Genomic DNA, 17,095 nt, shown 5'->3' on the forward strand with positions numbered 1-17,095 from the left:
CGCCGGCTGCGGGGGTACCGGGGTCCGAGGCGCCGGCTGCGGGGGCACCCGGGTCTGAGGCGCCGGCTGCGGGGGTACCCGGGTCCGGGGCGCCGGCTGCGGGGGTACCGGGGTCCGAGGCGCCGGCTGTGGGGGTACCCGGGTCCGGGGCGCTGGCCTCCCCTCAAGGGACAGATCCCAGATGTCCCCACAGTCCACATCCAGGGCGGGCTGGGGGGGAACACGGGTCCTCGGAGCTGGCTGGGGGGGGACACGGGTCCTCGGAGCTGGCTAGGGGGGGACACGGGTCCTCGGAGCTGGCTGGGGGGGGACACGGGTCCTCGGAGCTGGCTGGGGGGGGACACGGGTCCTCGGAGCTGGCTGGGGGGGGACACGGGTCCTCGGAGCAGGGGTTGATGCGTCCGGGACCACCACAGGAACATGGGGAGGTGCGTCCGGGACCACCACTGGAACAGGGACAGGTGCGTCCAGGACCACCACTGGAACAGGGACAGGTGCGTCCGGGACCACCACTGGAACAGGGACAGGTGCGTCCGGGACCACCACTGGAACAGGGACAGGAGCAGGAGCTGGAGCCGAAACAAGCTGGGGTTGGCGCTGGCGCTGACGCCGTCGTCGTAGCCTCCCCTGAGCCTGCAGGCTCCTGGGCCCACCCAGAGCCAGGCGTGTTCCCCAAAAGGGGTCCCAATACTCCCCCTCCTCGGCCCGGCGCAAAAACTCCCTTAACGTGAGGCGTTCTCCCGCTGGGTCCATTGTGATCGGTCCGTTCTGTTAGGGGTGTGGTTTTCTAGGACCCAAGTGCAGGAGAGAGATGGAGGCCAGAGGCAGGAGTTCTCAAAAAACAAAGGGTTTAATTCCAAAAAGGCAAAAAAAAAGCGCTGCAGAGCAGGATAAAAAAACACAAAAGACCAGGAACAGGAAAAACGACGAGGAGACATGGAGGGAGAACCAGTACGGACCGACAGGGAACCAAGGAATGACAAGACAAGATATACTGAGGGGATAACGAGACATGACGAGACACAGGTGCAGACACAATCAGGGCAGATGGGACACAGGCGGGACAAGACAGAACTGAAACTAAAACTGGGAGGAAGTGTCAAAACCTGACAGTACCCCCCCCCTCAAGGGACAGATCCCAGATGGCCCCACAGTCAACACCCAGGGCGGGCGGAGGGCACCTGGAGGAGGGCCCAAGCCACACACGGCCAAAGAGGAAGTGTCAAACCCTGACACCTCTAGGGCTGGGTATCGATTCAAATGTCAAGAATCATTTTGATTCCGATTCTTAACATTCAGAATCGATTATCAAGATTTGATTCGATTCAATTCGATCTGATATTGATTTGGGTTAGTGTTGCAACATATGAATACTAGTATTACATTGAGATTCAACAGCAAGTATTGGCAACTAATGATGGCTCCCAGTATGCTGATGTAACTGCTTTCAGAAACATTGTGTGGGGCAGAATTATCAAATGGATCCAGGGCAGGAAACAGAGGTAGGGCTCTATGAAATTGTTTTTATTTTTCCCACATTCTGTTTTCATTTTTTCTCACATTCCGCTTTTATTTTTTCCATTTTCTGTGTTTTTCGGTTTTTAATCTATGACAATTTGGTCTTTAGCATTTTATGCAAATTTAAGAAGAACACTTTCAGAGTGAAAAACATAAACGTTACAACACAAAAAGGCTGACAATCATGTACTTTAACAGCAACGTCTGTAATAGGTGGAATCGTAATTTTGTATTACAGTACGACTCGCTCTCCTCGCGTGGAGCGCGAGTGAGGTCCGTTTACAAAGCAGCTGGTTGTCTGTGCGAACGGACGCGAAAGCAGGCTCAAACAGCAATTATTTTCCAGCCTTAACAGTCCTGGGGAAGCTGCTCTGTACCTTGGAGTAACAGTCCTGGGGAAGCTGCTCCTTACCTGGGAGTAACAGTCCTGGGGAAGCTGCACTTTACCTGGGAGTAACAGTACTGGGGAAGCTGCTCTGTACCTGGGAGTAACAGTCCTGGGGAAACTTCTCTTTACCTGGGAGTAACAGTCCTGGGGAAGCTGCTCTGTGCCTGGAAGTAACAGTTCTGGGGAAGCTGCTCTGCCCCGTACCTGGGAGTAACAGTCCTGGGGAAGCTGCTCTGTACCTGGGAGTAACAGTCCTGGGGAAACTGCTCTGTACCTGGGAGTAACAGTCCTGGGGAAGCTGCTCTGTACCTGGGAGTAACAGTCCTGGGCAAACTACTCTGTACCTGGGAGTAACAGTCCTGGGGAAACTGCTCCTTACCTAGGAGTAAAGGTCCTGGGGAAGCTGTTCTGTACCTGTTCAAAGCAGCTGGTTGTCTGTGCGAACGGACGCGAAAGCAGGCTCAAACAGCAATTATTTTCCAGCCTTAACAGTCCTGGGGAAGCTGCTCTGTACCTTGGAGTAACAGTCCTGGGGAAGCTGCTCCTTACCTGGGAGTAACAGTCCTGGGGAAGCTGCACTTTACCTGGGAGTAACAGTACTGGGGAAGCTGCTCTGTACCTGGGAGTAACAGTCCTGGGGAAACTTCTCTTTACCTGGGAGTAACAGTCCTGGGGAAGCTGCTCTGTGCCTGGAAGTAACAGTTCTGGGGAAGCTGCTCTGCCCCGTACCTGGGAGTAACAGTCCTGGGGAAGCTGCTCTGTACCTGGGAGTAACAGTCCTGGGGAAGCTGCACTTTACCTGGGAGTAACAGTACTGGGGAAGCTGCTCTGTACCTGGGAGTAACAGTCCTGGGGAAACTTCTCTTTACCTGGGAGTAACAGTCCTGGGGAAGCTGCTCTGTGCCTGGAAGTAACAGTTCTGGGGAAGCTGCTCTGCCCCGTACCTGGGAGTAACAGTCCTGGGGAAGCTGCTCTGTACCTGGGAGTAACAGTCCTGGGGAAGCTGCTCTGTACCTGGGAGTAACAGTCCTGGGCAAACTACTCTGTACCTGGGAGTAACAGTCCTGGGGAAACTGCTCCTTACCTGGGAGTAACAGTCCTGGGGAAGCTGCTCTGTACCTGGGAGTAACAGTCCTGGGGAAGCTGCACTTTACCTGGGAGTAACAGTACTGGGGAAGCTGCTCTGTACCTGGGAGTAACAGTCCTGGGGAAACTTCTCTTTACCTGGGAGTAACAGTCCTGGGGAAGCTGCTCTGTACCTGGGAGTAACAGTCCTGGGGAAGCTGCTCTGTACCTGGGAGTAACAGTCCTGGGGAAACTACTCTGTACCTGGGAGTAACAGTCCTGGGGAAGCTGCCCTGTACCTGGGAGTAACAGTCCTGGGAAAAGGTGGAGAAGGGGCAGGGCCAGGGAGAGAAGTCTTGACGGACAAATCTCTCCCTCGGCTGCCCGGGCCGTTACCCTGCCCCTCTCACTCCCACGCTGCAGGTTCCGGTGTTGTGCATTCAGAGATGTTCTTCGCCACCGGCAGAGGATGCAGCACCATGTACCAAAGAGAAAAAAGAGAAGAAAAGGGGGGGGCAGTACAAGAAACTACAGGAGCGACTCTAACACACTAGAGTTTACACTACCTAGAGATTTACCAACACCAGCTAGAGGTTTACTAAACACTAACTATAGGCTGTACTAAACCGAAAGGTTTTAAGTTTAGTTTTAAAGGTGGAGGTGGTGTCAGCCCCTTAACCCAGATTGGAAGTTGGTTCCATTTGGCCCTCCAAATCTACATTTGGATACTCTAGGAACTACGAGTAAACCTGCACTCTGAGAATGGAGAGCTCTGCCAGGAACATAAGGCACTATCAGGTCTTGCAAATAATGCGGAGCTAAGCCGTTTTGGGTTTTATACGCAAGTAATAAAATTTTAAATTGGATTCTGAATTTTACGGGTAGCCAATGGAGCGACGCTAACACTGGAGAGACGTGGTCTCTCCTGCTGATTCCTGTCAGCACTTGGGCTGCTGCATTTTGGATCAGCTGGAGCCTATTCAGCAAATTACTTGGACATCCTGCTAACAACACATTACAGTAATCCAGTCTAGAAGATACAAACGCATGAACTAGTTTTTCTGCATCACTCTGCGAGAGGAGTTTCCTAATCTTTGCAATATTACAGAGATGGAAAAACGCCATTTTACCAACCTGAGCAATATTGCCATGGAAACACATTCTTTGCATTCAAGGTCAGACGAGATACCAAAAACTGCCTGTTTCCTTATCTGAAGAAATGTTGGACATCTATCACAATTAAACTTGAAAGGACCTATTGCAAGAGGAGAAAACATGACTTGGTCACATGGCATAACCTGCCAACATTTTGAAATACTGCCTAAATGTTGCACCAACTATGTGATGGCAGCAAATACCACAGGCACCTTATGTCAACTCGAGCTGGTGACCAGGCCTTATGGGGGTGAGAGCTTGTTGCCAGTTGCCAGTTTTTTGCCACAATAAATGAAGCTTACATAGATCTGTGCCACAAATTGTAATTTATAATAAAATGTATAAGAAAATAACAGGCAGCAAAGTAAACACAACGTTTCATCACGTTATCCTGGCCCTGACAGCCAGGGCTATTATGAATAAATTAATTTAATATATCTCAATTTTTTCAAACAAGTTGTCTCTCGGTGCTTTCCAGAGACCCAGAACATGACCCCCCCGAGCAATTATCAAATGAACAAGGCAGGTAAAAACTCCCCTAGTGGGCTGTACCAATTATGGAGGATATGCATTGACGTTTCTTCCTCACTGGACCAGCCCCCTTACTCACACTGAGAGGCAAAACGTCAGCCAAAAAGCTGCAACTAGTGGAGAAGACGGAATAACAGCTGATTATCAGCTCAAATTAAAGGCAGTTGGACTTGACAGTGACCCGTACAGTTACCAAGAACCAGTGGTCCATGGACATTAATATTTGGTACAGTTACCAAGAACCAGTGGTCCATGGATATTAATATTTGGCCACGAATCCAGTTTCCTGATATTTATATGAACTTAATTTCTACTCCGGTGAAATACACAAAGCAAAGCTTGAAGGCATACAAAAGTCTTGATGCTTGGTCCGACTTCAAGGCAGGATTTGTTGTAGAAATTAAAGTGATGAGGACACCGAACTTTATGATTTGACCATTTAAAGTTAGCTACTCAAACATCCAACATTACCTGATACAAAATGGGAATCGCAAATCCACGTTTTGGTGTCAAGTGCTACATAAATTGATACTTTTCCTGGTTAAAAGAGAACAAGCCAGAAGACCTGGCAAGCCCACAGATGTCTGCCTCCACCTTAATCTAATTTTATGCTGCAGACCCCTGCGTATAGTCTGGTCCTTCTGTCTGGCTACAGATGATTCATTTGATAGTGTGTTCTGTAATATGCAGTTTAATCTTTGCCCTTTCTTTTGATTGTTGGAAGGTGTTCAGGAAAATGAAGCGTATGAAGATGAGGTGACTTCTTGTGTGTGTTAATGAACGCTTTGTCTTCTTCACTGTGTTTATTTCTGCAGTAAATACTATGAGAAGGAAGCTCTGATGCATGACCCAGTCTTCGGGCCCATTTTAGCAGCCCTGCTAGGTGAGTAATTAAAGAGTTTTCACCTATAGGCATTCAACTAGAGAACTAGGCTATGCTTTCTAATATCATATAAAACTTTGTTATAAGACTTATTCTGTCAGGAGTAGAAAACACAGACAGATGTTTAACTAAAACCTTAAGCAAAGACGATGGAGAAACTATACAGAAAGCAGGACACGCTTGAACCATTTAAAGCATAAACTTTTATCAGGATTTCTACACTTTGATCAACAAGAACACGAGCTACAGGGAAATGACAACAGTCTTTGACTTCACAGTCTTTGGTTTATTATACCAAATATTTCCAATTGTCTTACAAATTTGTTTTCATACTATGATTAGTATTATTGGAATGTAAAACACAAACTGGACTTAAATTAAGAAATAAATCACACATATGCACTGATCCTGTGTCATCTTTACTATACAGTAACATGGGATTAAAGTGAGAGGAAAATAGACATGCAGAGCATCACATCCAGTATGATCCTCTGAAATGAAACCGTTGATCCTACGAAAGAGAAAACTATTCAACTTCGTCTAAGCAGGAAGCCTCTTTTACCGTTCAACTTCACAAATTCATTTTTGGTTCTGTCACTTGAGTTACTTTAATAAATACATGGTTGAGTGGCTTCATTTCATAATATCATGGATGAATGAGATTGTGACTGATCATGACTGAGATGGTTGGAGTTTTGAAGTTTGAAACATGTTTGGAGGGTTTTTATGAGGGTATGCTGTGTTCTCAGTGGGGCCTTGTGCTCTGGAGTACACAAAGCTGAAAACCTCAGATCATTTTTGGACGGATCCCTCAGCCAACGAGTTGGTTCAGCGCCACCGTATCCATGGTGCCCACCGAGGACAAGAAGTATCGGCGTGCCGCCGGCCTGCTCTGGGGGTGAGTACGGCGACTGTGCTACAGTGTCAAGGAAAAGGAGGTGAACCCTTTTGGAATGAACAGTTTTTTATGAAATTTTATTTGATCGTCTTTAAGGACACAATGGCCACGGTTACATGATGTTTTTTAATTCGGAATTAATTATTCCGAATTAAATAATTCCGAATTAAACTATTTTCCTTCGAGTTTACATGGAAATAGTAATTCTGAATTGAGGTTTACATGGAAAAAATGTTTGATCGACTTTATCCAATTCCATTTAAGCTCTGGGGGTTGAGAAGGTTCTGATTGGATAGGGGGCGGACCGGAAGTTAAACTACCGGAAGAAAAACTAACTTAGCCGCTTAGCCGCTACAACTTTGAAAAGCTCACAAGCTATTTATTAAATAAATGGTCTCTGCTCTTGACCAGCGTTTACTGCGTGCTGCATCTTGAAACTTTGTTTGGAAAACCAGCCCAGCGTGGAATATAAGTGTCATGGAGGGAACGAGCAGAAAGAAATACCGGAATTAATTTAAAGCGGAATGAGTGCAAACATGATCATGGAATTATTCTATTCAGATTTAAAATCGCAATAAGGGTGCTTTCACACCTGTGGCCCGTTTGTTTTGTTCCGATTCAGGGGCTAAATCGATACAGTTGTTTCGTTTCTCGTTTGTGGGGTTTGTGTTCACAAAGCAAGTGTCTGTACCGTTTCAAAACTGTTAACAAATGCCATGCGCCAACCAGCTGTTCTCTGATTGGTCAGATGAACGTGGAAGGAGTTTCCTCTTCCGCACCCCGGGATAAACAACAAGCCCCTTTCAGAGAGAGGGTGCAGACCGCAGCCGTCGGCTTTACGCTGATTTATGGTTCCGCGTTACACCAACGCAGAGCCTACGGCGTAGGGTACGGCGTAGGCTCTGCGTCGATTTAACGCGGAACCATAATTCAAGCTTTACCCATTAATTTATCTGCGACCGTTCTGCGCCGAGCTCAGCTCAGAGCGGCCCTCAGCTCAGAGCGGAGCTCAGCTCAGAGCGGAGCTCAGCTCAGAGCGGAGCTCAGCTCAGAGCGGAGCTCAGCGGCGGGCAAGAGGCCGCCTGCCGCCGCGCTGTGCAAACCCTGCCCGAATTGAACATTTTTTTATTTCACCATGCTATGACGACATCTCGGCACGTCCAATAGGAGAGAAGGTGGTGGAGGCTGCGCCGAGTCTTCTCCTTGCGCCGTGGTAGCACATACACATGAATGGAGTTGTGTCGGTTGATGTGTCGATCATGTTCTCACTACAAATAAAAAAATTAACCGCTTCAGGTCTCGAATGGAAGCGAGCCGAGACCACCTCTCCTAGGACATCTGCTTCCGCTTCCGATTGCTGTGTTCAGATATACAAAATGAATCGATCTTTAGGGGGAAACGCTCCCTGTTCCAGAACAACTGCTCTAAACGGGACAGGTGTGAAAGCCAGCCACTAAACCAGCCACTAAAAGCCACTAAACCAGCCACTTACTTCGGAATTTAGTTTAATTCGGAATGGCCATTTTCCCATTCGGAATTAGGTGTTTACATGGTAATTTTTAATCACTTGAATCTGATATAATTTTAATTCTGATTTAAAGAGGAATTAAACTTCCCATGTAAACGCACTCAATAACAGACAAACACAATGGGGTCCAGTCAGGAAATCTGTGAGTAGGTTTGTACATAAATCTCTCTCTTGGTATAAACCTATTCACGATTCATGAACACCATGTGAAACTTGACTTGATCATACAAACGTCTGTGCATTTATGTGCATTTACAAACAGGCAGCAAGCCCCTGCAAGTCATTTACTACCATAAGTCCTTCATGAGGAATCACCTAACAAAGAGGTCTAAAGGTCAAATGTCAGCTTACTGACATTTGAGGAAACAGTCTGAATCTTAAATATGTGAAAATGCCCATCAGACCTCTACAACAGGTGTGATTCAGACTTACTAGAAGAGTTTGCTGCCAAAGAAGGACTGGCCAGCAACTCCATGGGTTCACTTATTTTCCCTTCCATCACTGTGGATGTATAATGGGTAGCCCAGTAGTGAGAAGTTACAATGGTTTGTGTTATCTGAAGGTACATTGTGTTTGTTATTATGACTCTGATGACAACCAGATCATATTTTATTGAAAATGAATGCAGAAAACGAGCTATTTCGAAAAGATGTGCATATTTTTAATTTGGCCCTGCACTTAAGCAGCTTCCGTGACAAGTAGGAGTGATATCTTAAGGTGTGTGGGAGTTTTTTGTTCTTTTTGGAGGCTTTAATGTCAGTTGACTGGTCAAATTCTTTTCTAGATCCGCAAGAGGCAGTCCAGTGGCAGCATGTCAGAGGACAGGTTTGCTGCATCTGCCAGGGAGTACGTGGAGTCTCTTCACCAAAACTCTCGGACACACCTCTTATACGGCAAAAACAACGTTCTGGTGCAACCGGTATGACGGCACGCATCACTTTGTGTCCTCCTCTTACATGCAGAAACTTTATAGTTTAGCTGTTGTAGTGGTCTTCAACTCGAGCGTTCATGACATATTATGTGGCTTCATCTGTTGTAATTACAACATTCAGTCATTCAGGCATCACCCCCTTCCACTGATCTTCCTCACACCTCAGTCAAATATAACTGGGAAAGTGATGGTGTGCAGGTTATAGTTTACATTCACATCAGATTGGACACTAGATCCACTGAAGCGTATCACAGCCTTTATCACAACATTGTGTCGTATCAATGTATCACTTATTAATGTGTCAGGTGCATAGCGCTGATGGAGGACATAGCACCGAAAGCAGTGTTTTAGTTTAGTGAACAGCAGGCGTTATTGAGGCAAAAAAATGGTCTTGAGAACTTAATTACACAACATCAACAGTTTATTTGTTATCAGCCGGAGGAAAACATTATCTTTACCTGAATAAAAAATGTCTACAGTTCCACCAAACACTGTCCTTTCAGAGCTTTTGTTTCTCATGTTGTTTTGCCATAAAAATATAATCCATCAGACATCCTGTATTATGTTAGATGTTCAGTGATTCAGTGATTCCATTCAGTGATGAATGGAAGCAATTGAAAATCACAAAATATGTCTGCAACCAGAAGTGTACAGAAAAACAAACTGCTTCTCCCTCAGTGTCTAACAGTGAAATTGAAGTACCTTTTCCAGAATCCAGATATTTGGTCTGTTTCTGTCCGTCCATACATATTTTAATAAATCATATTTTATTTATTTATATATGTTATATATATATATATATATATATATATATATATATATATATATATATATATATATATATATATATATATATATATATATATATATATATATATTTTTTTTTTTTATCTTATATATTTTTTTTTTAATGTGAGGGGGGGGGGGGGGGGGGTTGAGGGGTGACATCCGCTGCTAGTCTGAAATGAGAAAAACACAGGGAAATGCACGACGAGCACACAAGCCTTGGAGATCTGTAAGAGAAAAAACAAACAGACATGAGAACAGGCAGAGACACAAACAGCCATGGGCGCAATTTCCACTGGGGACAGGGGGGACATGTCCCCCCCACTTTTCAAAATCATGTTTTTGTCCCCCCCACTTTTTATAGTTTAAGAACTAACGGTAGGCTCAGCCTGTAATTGCGAATCATCAAGACACTCTCTGTGCGACGGCATCCCGCTCCCGCTCCCTCCTCCCCTCCTCCCCTCAGAGCTGCTCAAGGCTGATTTATGGTTCCGCGTTACACCAACGCAGAGCCTACGGCGTAGGGTACGCGGCGACGCGCACCGCACAGTGCGCGTCGCCACGTAACTAACGCCGTAACTCTACGGCATAGGTTCTGCGTCGACTTAACGCAGAACCATAAATTAGTCTTCACAGACAGACAGCCAGGACGCGGCGCGTTTATCAAAAATAAAGGATGCCCACAGAAAAAGAGGTCACAAGATTAAAGACTCTTTTTTATTATTGTATAGCACTAAACGAAAATAATAATAAATACATATATCAGGAAAAAAAAGTTAAAAGTGTCTAAAAAATTAAATCCATATTAAAATTGTTTGTTTGCATTCACACACACATAGTCTTACAAAGCCACACTGCACATCCACGCTACAGCTACACGCACAAATGTACCGTTACTTGTGTCCCCCCCACCTCTGAAACTAAAGTTTCGCCCTTGCAAACAGCAACCATTTCAATTCAATTCAATTCAATTTTATTTATATAGCGTCTAATACAACAGAGTTGTCTCTAGACGCTTTACAGAGACCCATACACAGAACATGACCCCCGAGCAGTTATTACATAAACAATGGCAGGTAAAAACTCCCCTAGTGGGAGAAAAACCTTAAGCCAAACAGTGGCAAGGAAAAACTCCCCTTTAGGAGGGAAGAAACCTTGAGCAGGACCAGGCTCATCGGGGGGGACCCTCCTGCCGAGGGCCAGACTGGTGGGTCAGGGACGGCAACAGCACAGCAGGCAGGTGGAAGCAGCAACGGGATGACCGGGGGTGGGGACCGCAGGCCAGCACACAGCTCCCGAAGCTCCGGCCCAATCAGCAAGTCCCAGGTTGGGGTGCAGGGTCAGGAAAAGACTTGTGCTCCGTAATGCAAGCTACAAGCCACCCATGGCCACCTGCAGGACAAAAGAGAGAAAAGGGAGGAGAAGGGGGGGGCAGCAACGGGATGACCAGGGGTGGGGACCGCAGGCCAGCACGCAGCTCCCGAAGCTCCGGCCCAATCAGCAAGTCCCAGGTTGGGGTGCAGGGTCGGGGAAAGACTTGTGCTCCGTAATGCAAGCTACAAGCCACCCACGACCACCTGCAGGTTCCGGTGTCCGGCAAAGGATGCTGCAGGTGTTTCAGGCCCCTGGGACTGAATCAAAGCTAGGCTACTGCGATTATCTGTCCCCAAAACTGTGGAGTGAGCATGTAGGTGAGTGAGAAGGTGTCTGTGTAACTGTGTGTGTGTGTAACAGTCAGACGATGCTCTACCTGAACTGCAACTATAGTGGAGGAGGGAGGGCACAACCCCGCCACCCGAGAGCAACCTGATCTCACAAAAATCTGTGAAATTCCCACGACCTCTTACCACTATTTTCCGTGGCACCAACACGGAAATGGTATAATTCGGTGTGAGCACCACGGATATTGTACTATGCGAAGTCAATGGGCTCCGTTGTCGTGATATATACACGGATTATTACATTATTATTATTATGTATATATTATTCTTTATTATAGTGGCTAAGTTATGAGTTTTTGACGTACAAGTTACTGCCCCTTCATCTGATTGTATGCCCAATCAGATGAAGGGGCGGGGCTAATTTGCAGCAATTATGTTCAAGGACTCAAAACCATGTCTGATGACACCACCCACAAGTCTTTATGTCAAAGCATTCAAAAGTTATTGCAGAAAATCGTAACTATCACATATCGACCAATCATAAAAAGGTGCGGGGCTAATTCATGCCAATGAAAGTCAAATACTCAATACCGAGTCCGATGACACCACCCACACTATCAAATATGGACCAATCAGATGAAGGGGGGTCGCGCTTTTTGGCGTCTAGAGTCGCCACGGTAACGCTTTTGAAAGAGAAAAGTAATGCGCGTTGTTGCAGGATGGAGACGCACATTTTGATGTATAACCCAACTGGGTGCACGTTACGGTTCAGGCCATATTATCTGCCGAAGGAATGGCATAAATTGCGCCAAAATTACAAGATTAATTCAAAATCTGAGAATCTATCTTATGGGCTAAAGATAGTTGTACACCAACAAAACCCACCCAGCTTGGAGGAACTGGACTGGATTGGGAAACTCCGACTGGAGTGATGTGCTCAGACACTGCAGCTGTAATTACATCAGACGAAAAGGGTTGGCTTTGGAGTTCTGTGTCTTTGATTTATTTTCATCTTTCTTGTCTTATTTCCTCTTTGTTTTATGGCACCTTCAGAGTGTTAAGCCCCTTGCTTTGATTGAGAAATAGTAAATGAGTAGATTCATTACATTCAGTTGTAGTGTGTAAACCAGCAACAGAGAAAACATACCTGCGGGGTAATAGTCTTGCAAGGCACTGTTCTTTAGGAATAGATACAAGTGTCTATAAAGAATGTTAAACATTATGAAACATGCATGTATGCAGTATGGAAAAGTTCTGTGTGAAACCCCCCGTTTGCCTTCTTGTTAATTCTTATATACCTTATTTAAACTGAAACTGGTCAGTTGTCACAGGTATTGATGTTGTGCTATGGGAACCCAGCAGGGTTCAACAAAAGAGGTGGAATTCCAATTTGGAAGGCCACATACTTCCATCGCTCAAACGGTGCTCTGGACTGGCTGAGCTGCGCAGATGAATACCTTATTGTGCTGTGCACACAGGCACTGAGTATTTGAAATGAAAGCTATCGCTCTCTTGCCTGTATTTGTTCCACACGCTTTCACCACGTCGGACAATGGAAATGTAAAATGAGTAAATGCTAAGCTCCCACAATGCCTGGCCTCCAACAGGGGCATTCTAACGAATATAGATAGATAGATAGATAGATAGATAGATAGATAGATAGATAGATAGATAGATAGATAGATAGATAGATAGATAGATAGATAGATAGATAGATAGATAGATAGATAGATAGATAGATAGATAGATAGATAGATAGATAGATAGATAGATAGATAGATAGATAGATAGATAGATAGATAGATAGATAGATAGATAGATAGATAGATAGATAGATAGATAGATAGATAGATAGATAGATAGATAGATAGATAGATAGATAGATAGACAGTTGAAACAACACACCACAAGAGAAACAGCGACAATGAGGACAGAAATGTTCCAGCACTTCTGCCTTGGAGAGATTCCCCCCACACCCGCTTGACTCCTGCTACTCCTACTCCCCCTCCCGCCTCTTCCTCCCAGGGAAAGCGGGTGAAAGCAGATGAAACAGCGCTTCCTACATACTGACATACGTACTGACTACATATTGACCTTGACCTCATTTGGATATGAAAGATTAATGTCATGGTCACGTTTATTTATACAACTCATTTAAAACTAGCAAAGTTGGTTCCAGTTAATGGTTGGTTTCAATAATACTTTATACCCCAAAGTGCACACCTCACACCATCACATTATAATAACTGGTGATTTTAACTTACATATAGATAACAAGTCTGACCCCATTTCTAATGAATTTTTAAACCTTTTAAGCTGCCTGGATTTTAAACAACACGTCACGCAGCCCACCCACAACATAGGACACACACTGGACCTGATCATAACTTATGTTCTGTCCACTGGTGTGTCCTCTGTTGTCCACTTGGCTGTATCAGACCATTTCTCTGTCTTTTTTACCATCACCAGTCTTATCCAACAGTAGGCCCCAGTGAGAACTGTGACGAAACAGCATCTGACTCCTGAAGTGGCTGCAAATTTTATCGAGATTTTATACATCGCTCCTGCAGAAAGTTTATCTGCATCCTGTGATTTTATTGTCGACAACAGTAAACTCAAATCAAGTCTTGACTTAGTGGCTCCACTTTTAACGAAAATTGTAAGAAACAAACCCCGTGGAGGAATGACTAAATTAAAAAACTGAAAATAATCTGCAGGAGCACTAAAGAAATGGATAAAAACCAAACTTACAGTTCACTACGAGATACTTTGCAACTCAAAACCTACAATAACGCAGTCAAACTGGAAAGAACTTCACACTTCACAAAACCGATCATAAAAACAACCCCAAAATCCTGTTCTCCAACATCGATCTTTTAATTAATGCTGATTTTAGTAAGTCCTCCATAGCGCCAACAGTTTCGCTATGCGAGTACATTGCAGACCACTTCAGGAGCAAGATTGATGATATTAGTCTTTTATTACAACAGGCCGCAGTATGTAACGCACCTGAACCACTGATTTTACCTGAGGAAACACTGGAGAGTTTTGTTCTGGTTGACGCTAATAAGCTTGATCGAGTTTTCTCCTAAGTGAATCCAACAACCTGCCTTTTAGACCCGATTCCCACATGACTTTTAAAATAGTTTTATGGATTCTTTGAGGTTCGGTTTTTAGCAATCATGAATTGCTCTCCTCCGTGTCTTTCCTGCTGCCTTCAAAACAGCAGTTGTGAGGCCCTGTCTGAAGAAGAGTGATCTAGATCCCAATGTTCTTAATAACTACCGACCTGTATCCAACTTACCATTTTTAAGTAAAATTTTAGAAAAATCGTTTTTTTATCCAATTCAGTGAATTTTTAAATAGTAAAAACGTTTTAGAGAAACAGTCTGGTTTTAAGATGAACCACAGCACCGAGACAGCCCTGTTAAAGATTGTTAATGATATCAGGTGTAACATGGACTCACAGAAACTCTCAGTCCTGGTGCTACTGGACCTAAGTGCTGAGTTCGATACAGTAGATCACCTCACTTTGTTAAATAAACCTAGCGGGCCTCTCTGGTACTGTTTAAAACTGGTTGATCTCCTACCTCAAATACCGACATTCTTTGTAAGTATGGATGCATGTTCCTCAAGAACCTACAAAATCAAGTGTGGGGTACCCCAAGGTTCGATTTTAGGCCCAATACTTTTTAATTTATATATGCTTCCGCTTGGGGACGTCATCAGGAGGCACGGCATTCATTTTCATTGTTATGCTGACGATACACAGCTGTATATCGCGATGTCTCCTCAAGACACAAAAGCAATTGATACCCTTCTTAACTGTATTTTAGATATAAAGTCATGGATGGCACATAACTTTCTACAGCTCAACCAGGACAAACAGAAGTTTTAATTATTGGTCCTGAAGCCAAGAAAGAGAAACTTTTACCAAAACTACAATATTTTAAACCATCAAATTGTGTAAAGAATCTGGGTGTTATTTTTACTCCGAGCTAATAATAGATTTTTATCACCTTAAGAACAGAGCCAGAGTCCGCCCATTTCTCTCTTGGGCAAACACGGAGTTGCTGATGGATGCTTTTACTTCCAGTCGTATTGATTATTGTAATGCCCTGCTTTCTGGTCTTCCTAAAAAGAGCATTTCTAGTCTCCAATTACTACAAAACTCAGCTAATAATAATAATAATAATAACCTTTATTTAACCAGGTAAGACTCATTGAGATTAAAAATCTCTTTTCCAAGAGGGACCTGGCCAAGAGGGCAGCATAAGTTACAACAGAAAACACAACAACAAAAAACAACAAACAGCAATCGCACACTGTAGTCAGGAACACAAATTACATACAACATAAACGGGTCCATATAATTTGAAAACTTTTTGGCACCATTTGAATTAAAAACAAGCACATTGCCCGAGAGAACTAGTTTCTCGATCCTTTAAAATTGATCGAAATTCCCCCAGAGTGATCAGTTGAGGTAATCTCAGATCGTTCTGTATGTCATTCCATGACCGGGGAGCAGCGTAACTGAAGGCTTTTTTCCCAAGTTCAGTGTTGGCTCTAGGAACCAACATGCGCAGAACGTCCTGTGAGCGTAAACTGTAAGGATTAGAGACACTACACATGTAAGAACATAAATAAGAGGGAACCAGCCCAAGAAGAGATTTATAAATGAACGCTAACCATCGAGAAAGTCTGCGGGCAGATAGAGACGGACAATTTGCAGTTGCATACAAAGTGCAGTGGTGAACAAGATTTCCACATCCTGTAATAAAACGTAGGGCACAGTGATATAGAGTGTCCAGCTTTCTCAAATAAGTGACAGGTGCGTTCATAAACAGCAAGTCTCCATAATCCAGTAAAGGAACAAACGTGGTTGAAATTAAATATTTCCTAACGTGTAGGGAAAAACAAGATTTGTTTCTAAAGAAGAAACCCAATTTCATCTTAAGCTTACAGACCAGCTTTTCTATGTGTGGTTTAAAAGACAAGTTCTCGTCAATGATAATTCCCAAATACTTATATGTTTTGACTGTTTCAAGTTCAACTCCATGAGCAGTTAATATTTTTGGAACACTTAATGGTAGCCGTTTGCCATTTGAAAATAACATCAGCTTCGATTTACTTGCATTCAGGACTAGTTTAAACTGGGTCAGATGGGACTGAACAACATCAAAAGTAGACTGCAAAAGTTCAAGAGTTTGCACTACAGAAGGGGATGAACAGTATAATACCGTATCATCTGCATAAAAATGGAAAGCAGCATCTGATACATTGTCACATATATTGTTTACATAAATGGTAAACAGCAGCGGTCCTAATATGGAACCCTGAGGCACCCCCTTTAATACAGGGAGGAACGAAGAAGAGGAGCCAGCAAACTGGACGCATTGGGATCTGTCAGACAGATAGTTAGAGAACCAATGAATGACATGCCGAGATAAACCAATCCTGTGTAGTCTATCTGCCAAAATGATATGGTCGACTGTATCAAACGCCTTTGACAGGTCAATAAATAGAGCTGCACAGTATTTCTTGCAATCCAGTGCCTCAACAATATCGTTCACAACTTTAATAGCAGCAGTTATTGTGCTATGTTGTTTTCTAAAACCAGATTGAAGTTGAGAAAGAAGACTGTTTGTGTCTAAAAATTCTTTAAGTTGTTCGCTTACAAACTTTTCAAGAACTTTAGCTATAACACATAATTTAGAAATGGGCCTATAATTATCAACAGCTGTAGGATCA

The 17,095-nt window shown here is 44.2% G+C and overlaps 1 protein-coding gene across 2 annotated transcripts in view; it reads left to right on the forward strand.

The window, feature by feature from the left end:
- Positions 1–17,095, forward strand: part of sgsm2 (small G protein signaling modulator 2) — a 243,824-nt gene that overhangs the window by 160,258 nt on the left and 66,471 nt on the right. For both annotated transcript variants that reach the window (XM_061718653.1, XM_061718654.1), the window contains exons 5-7: positions 5,473–5,540; positions 6,290–6,438; positions 8,751–8,885. In XM_061718653.1, the coding sequence (XP_061574637.1) occupies positions 5,473–5,540; positions 6,290–6,438; positions 8,751–8,885 (352 nt within the window). The remainder of the gene's footprint in view (positions 1–5,472; positions 5,541–6,289; positions 6,439–8,750; positions 8,886–17,095) is intronic.

The sequence above is a fragment of the Cololabis saira genome, chromosome 4 (assembly GCF_033807715.1).
Source record: "Cololabis saira isolate AMF1-May2022 chromosome 4, fColSai1.1, whole genome shotgun sequence".
NCBI lineage: Eukaryota > Metazoa > Chordata > Actinopteri > Beloniformes > Belonidae > Cololabis > Cololabis saira.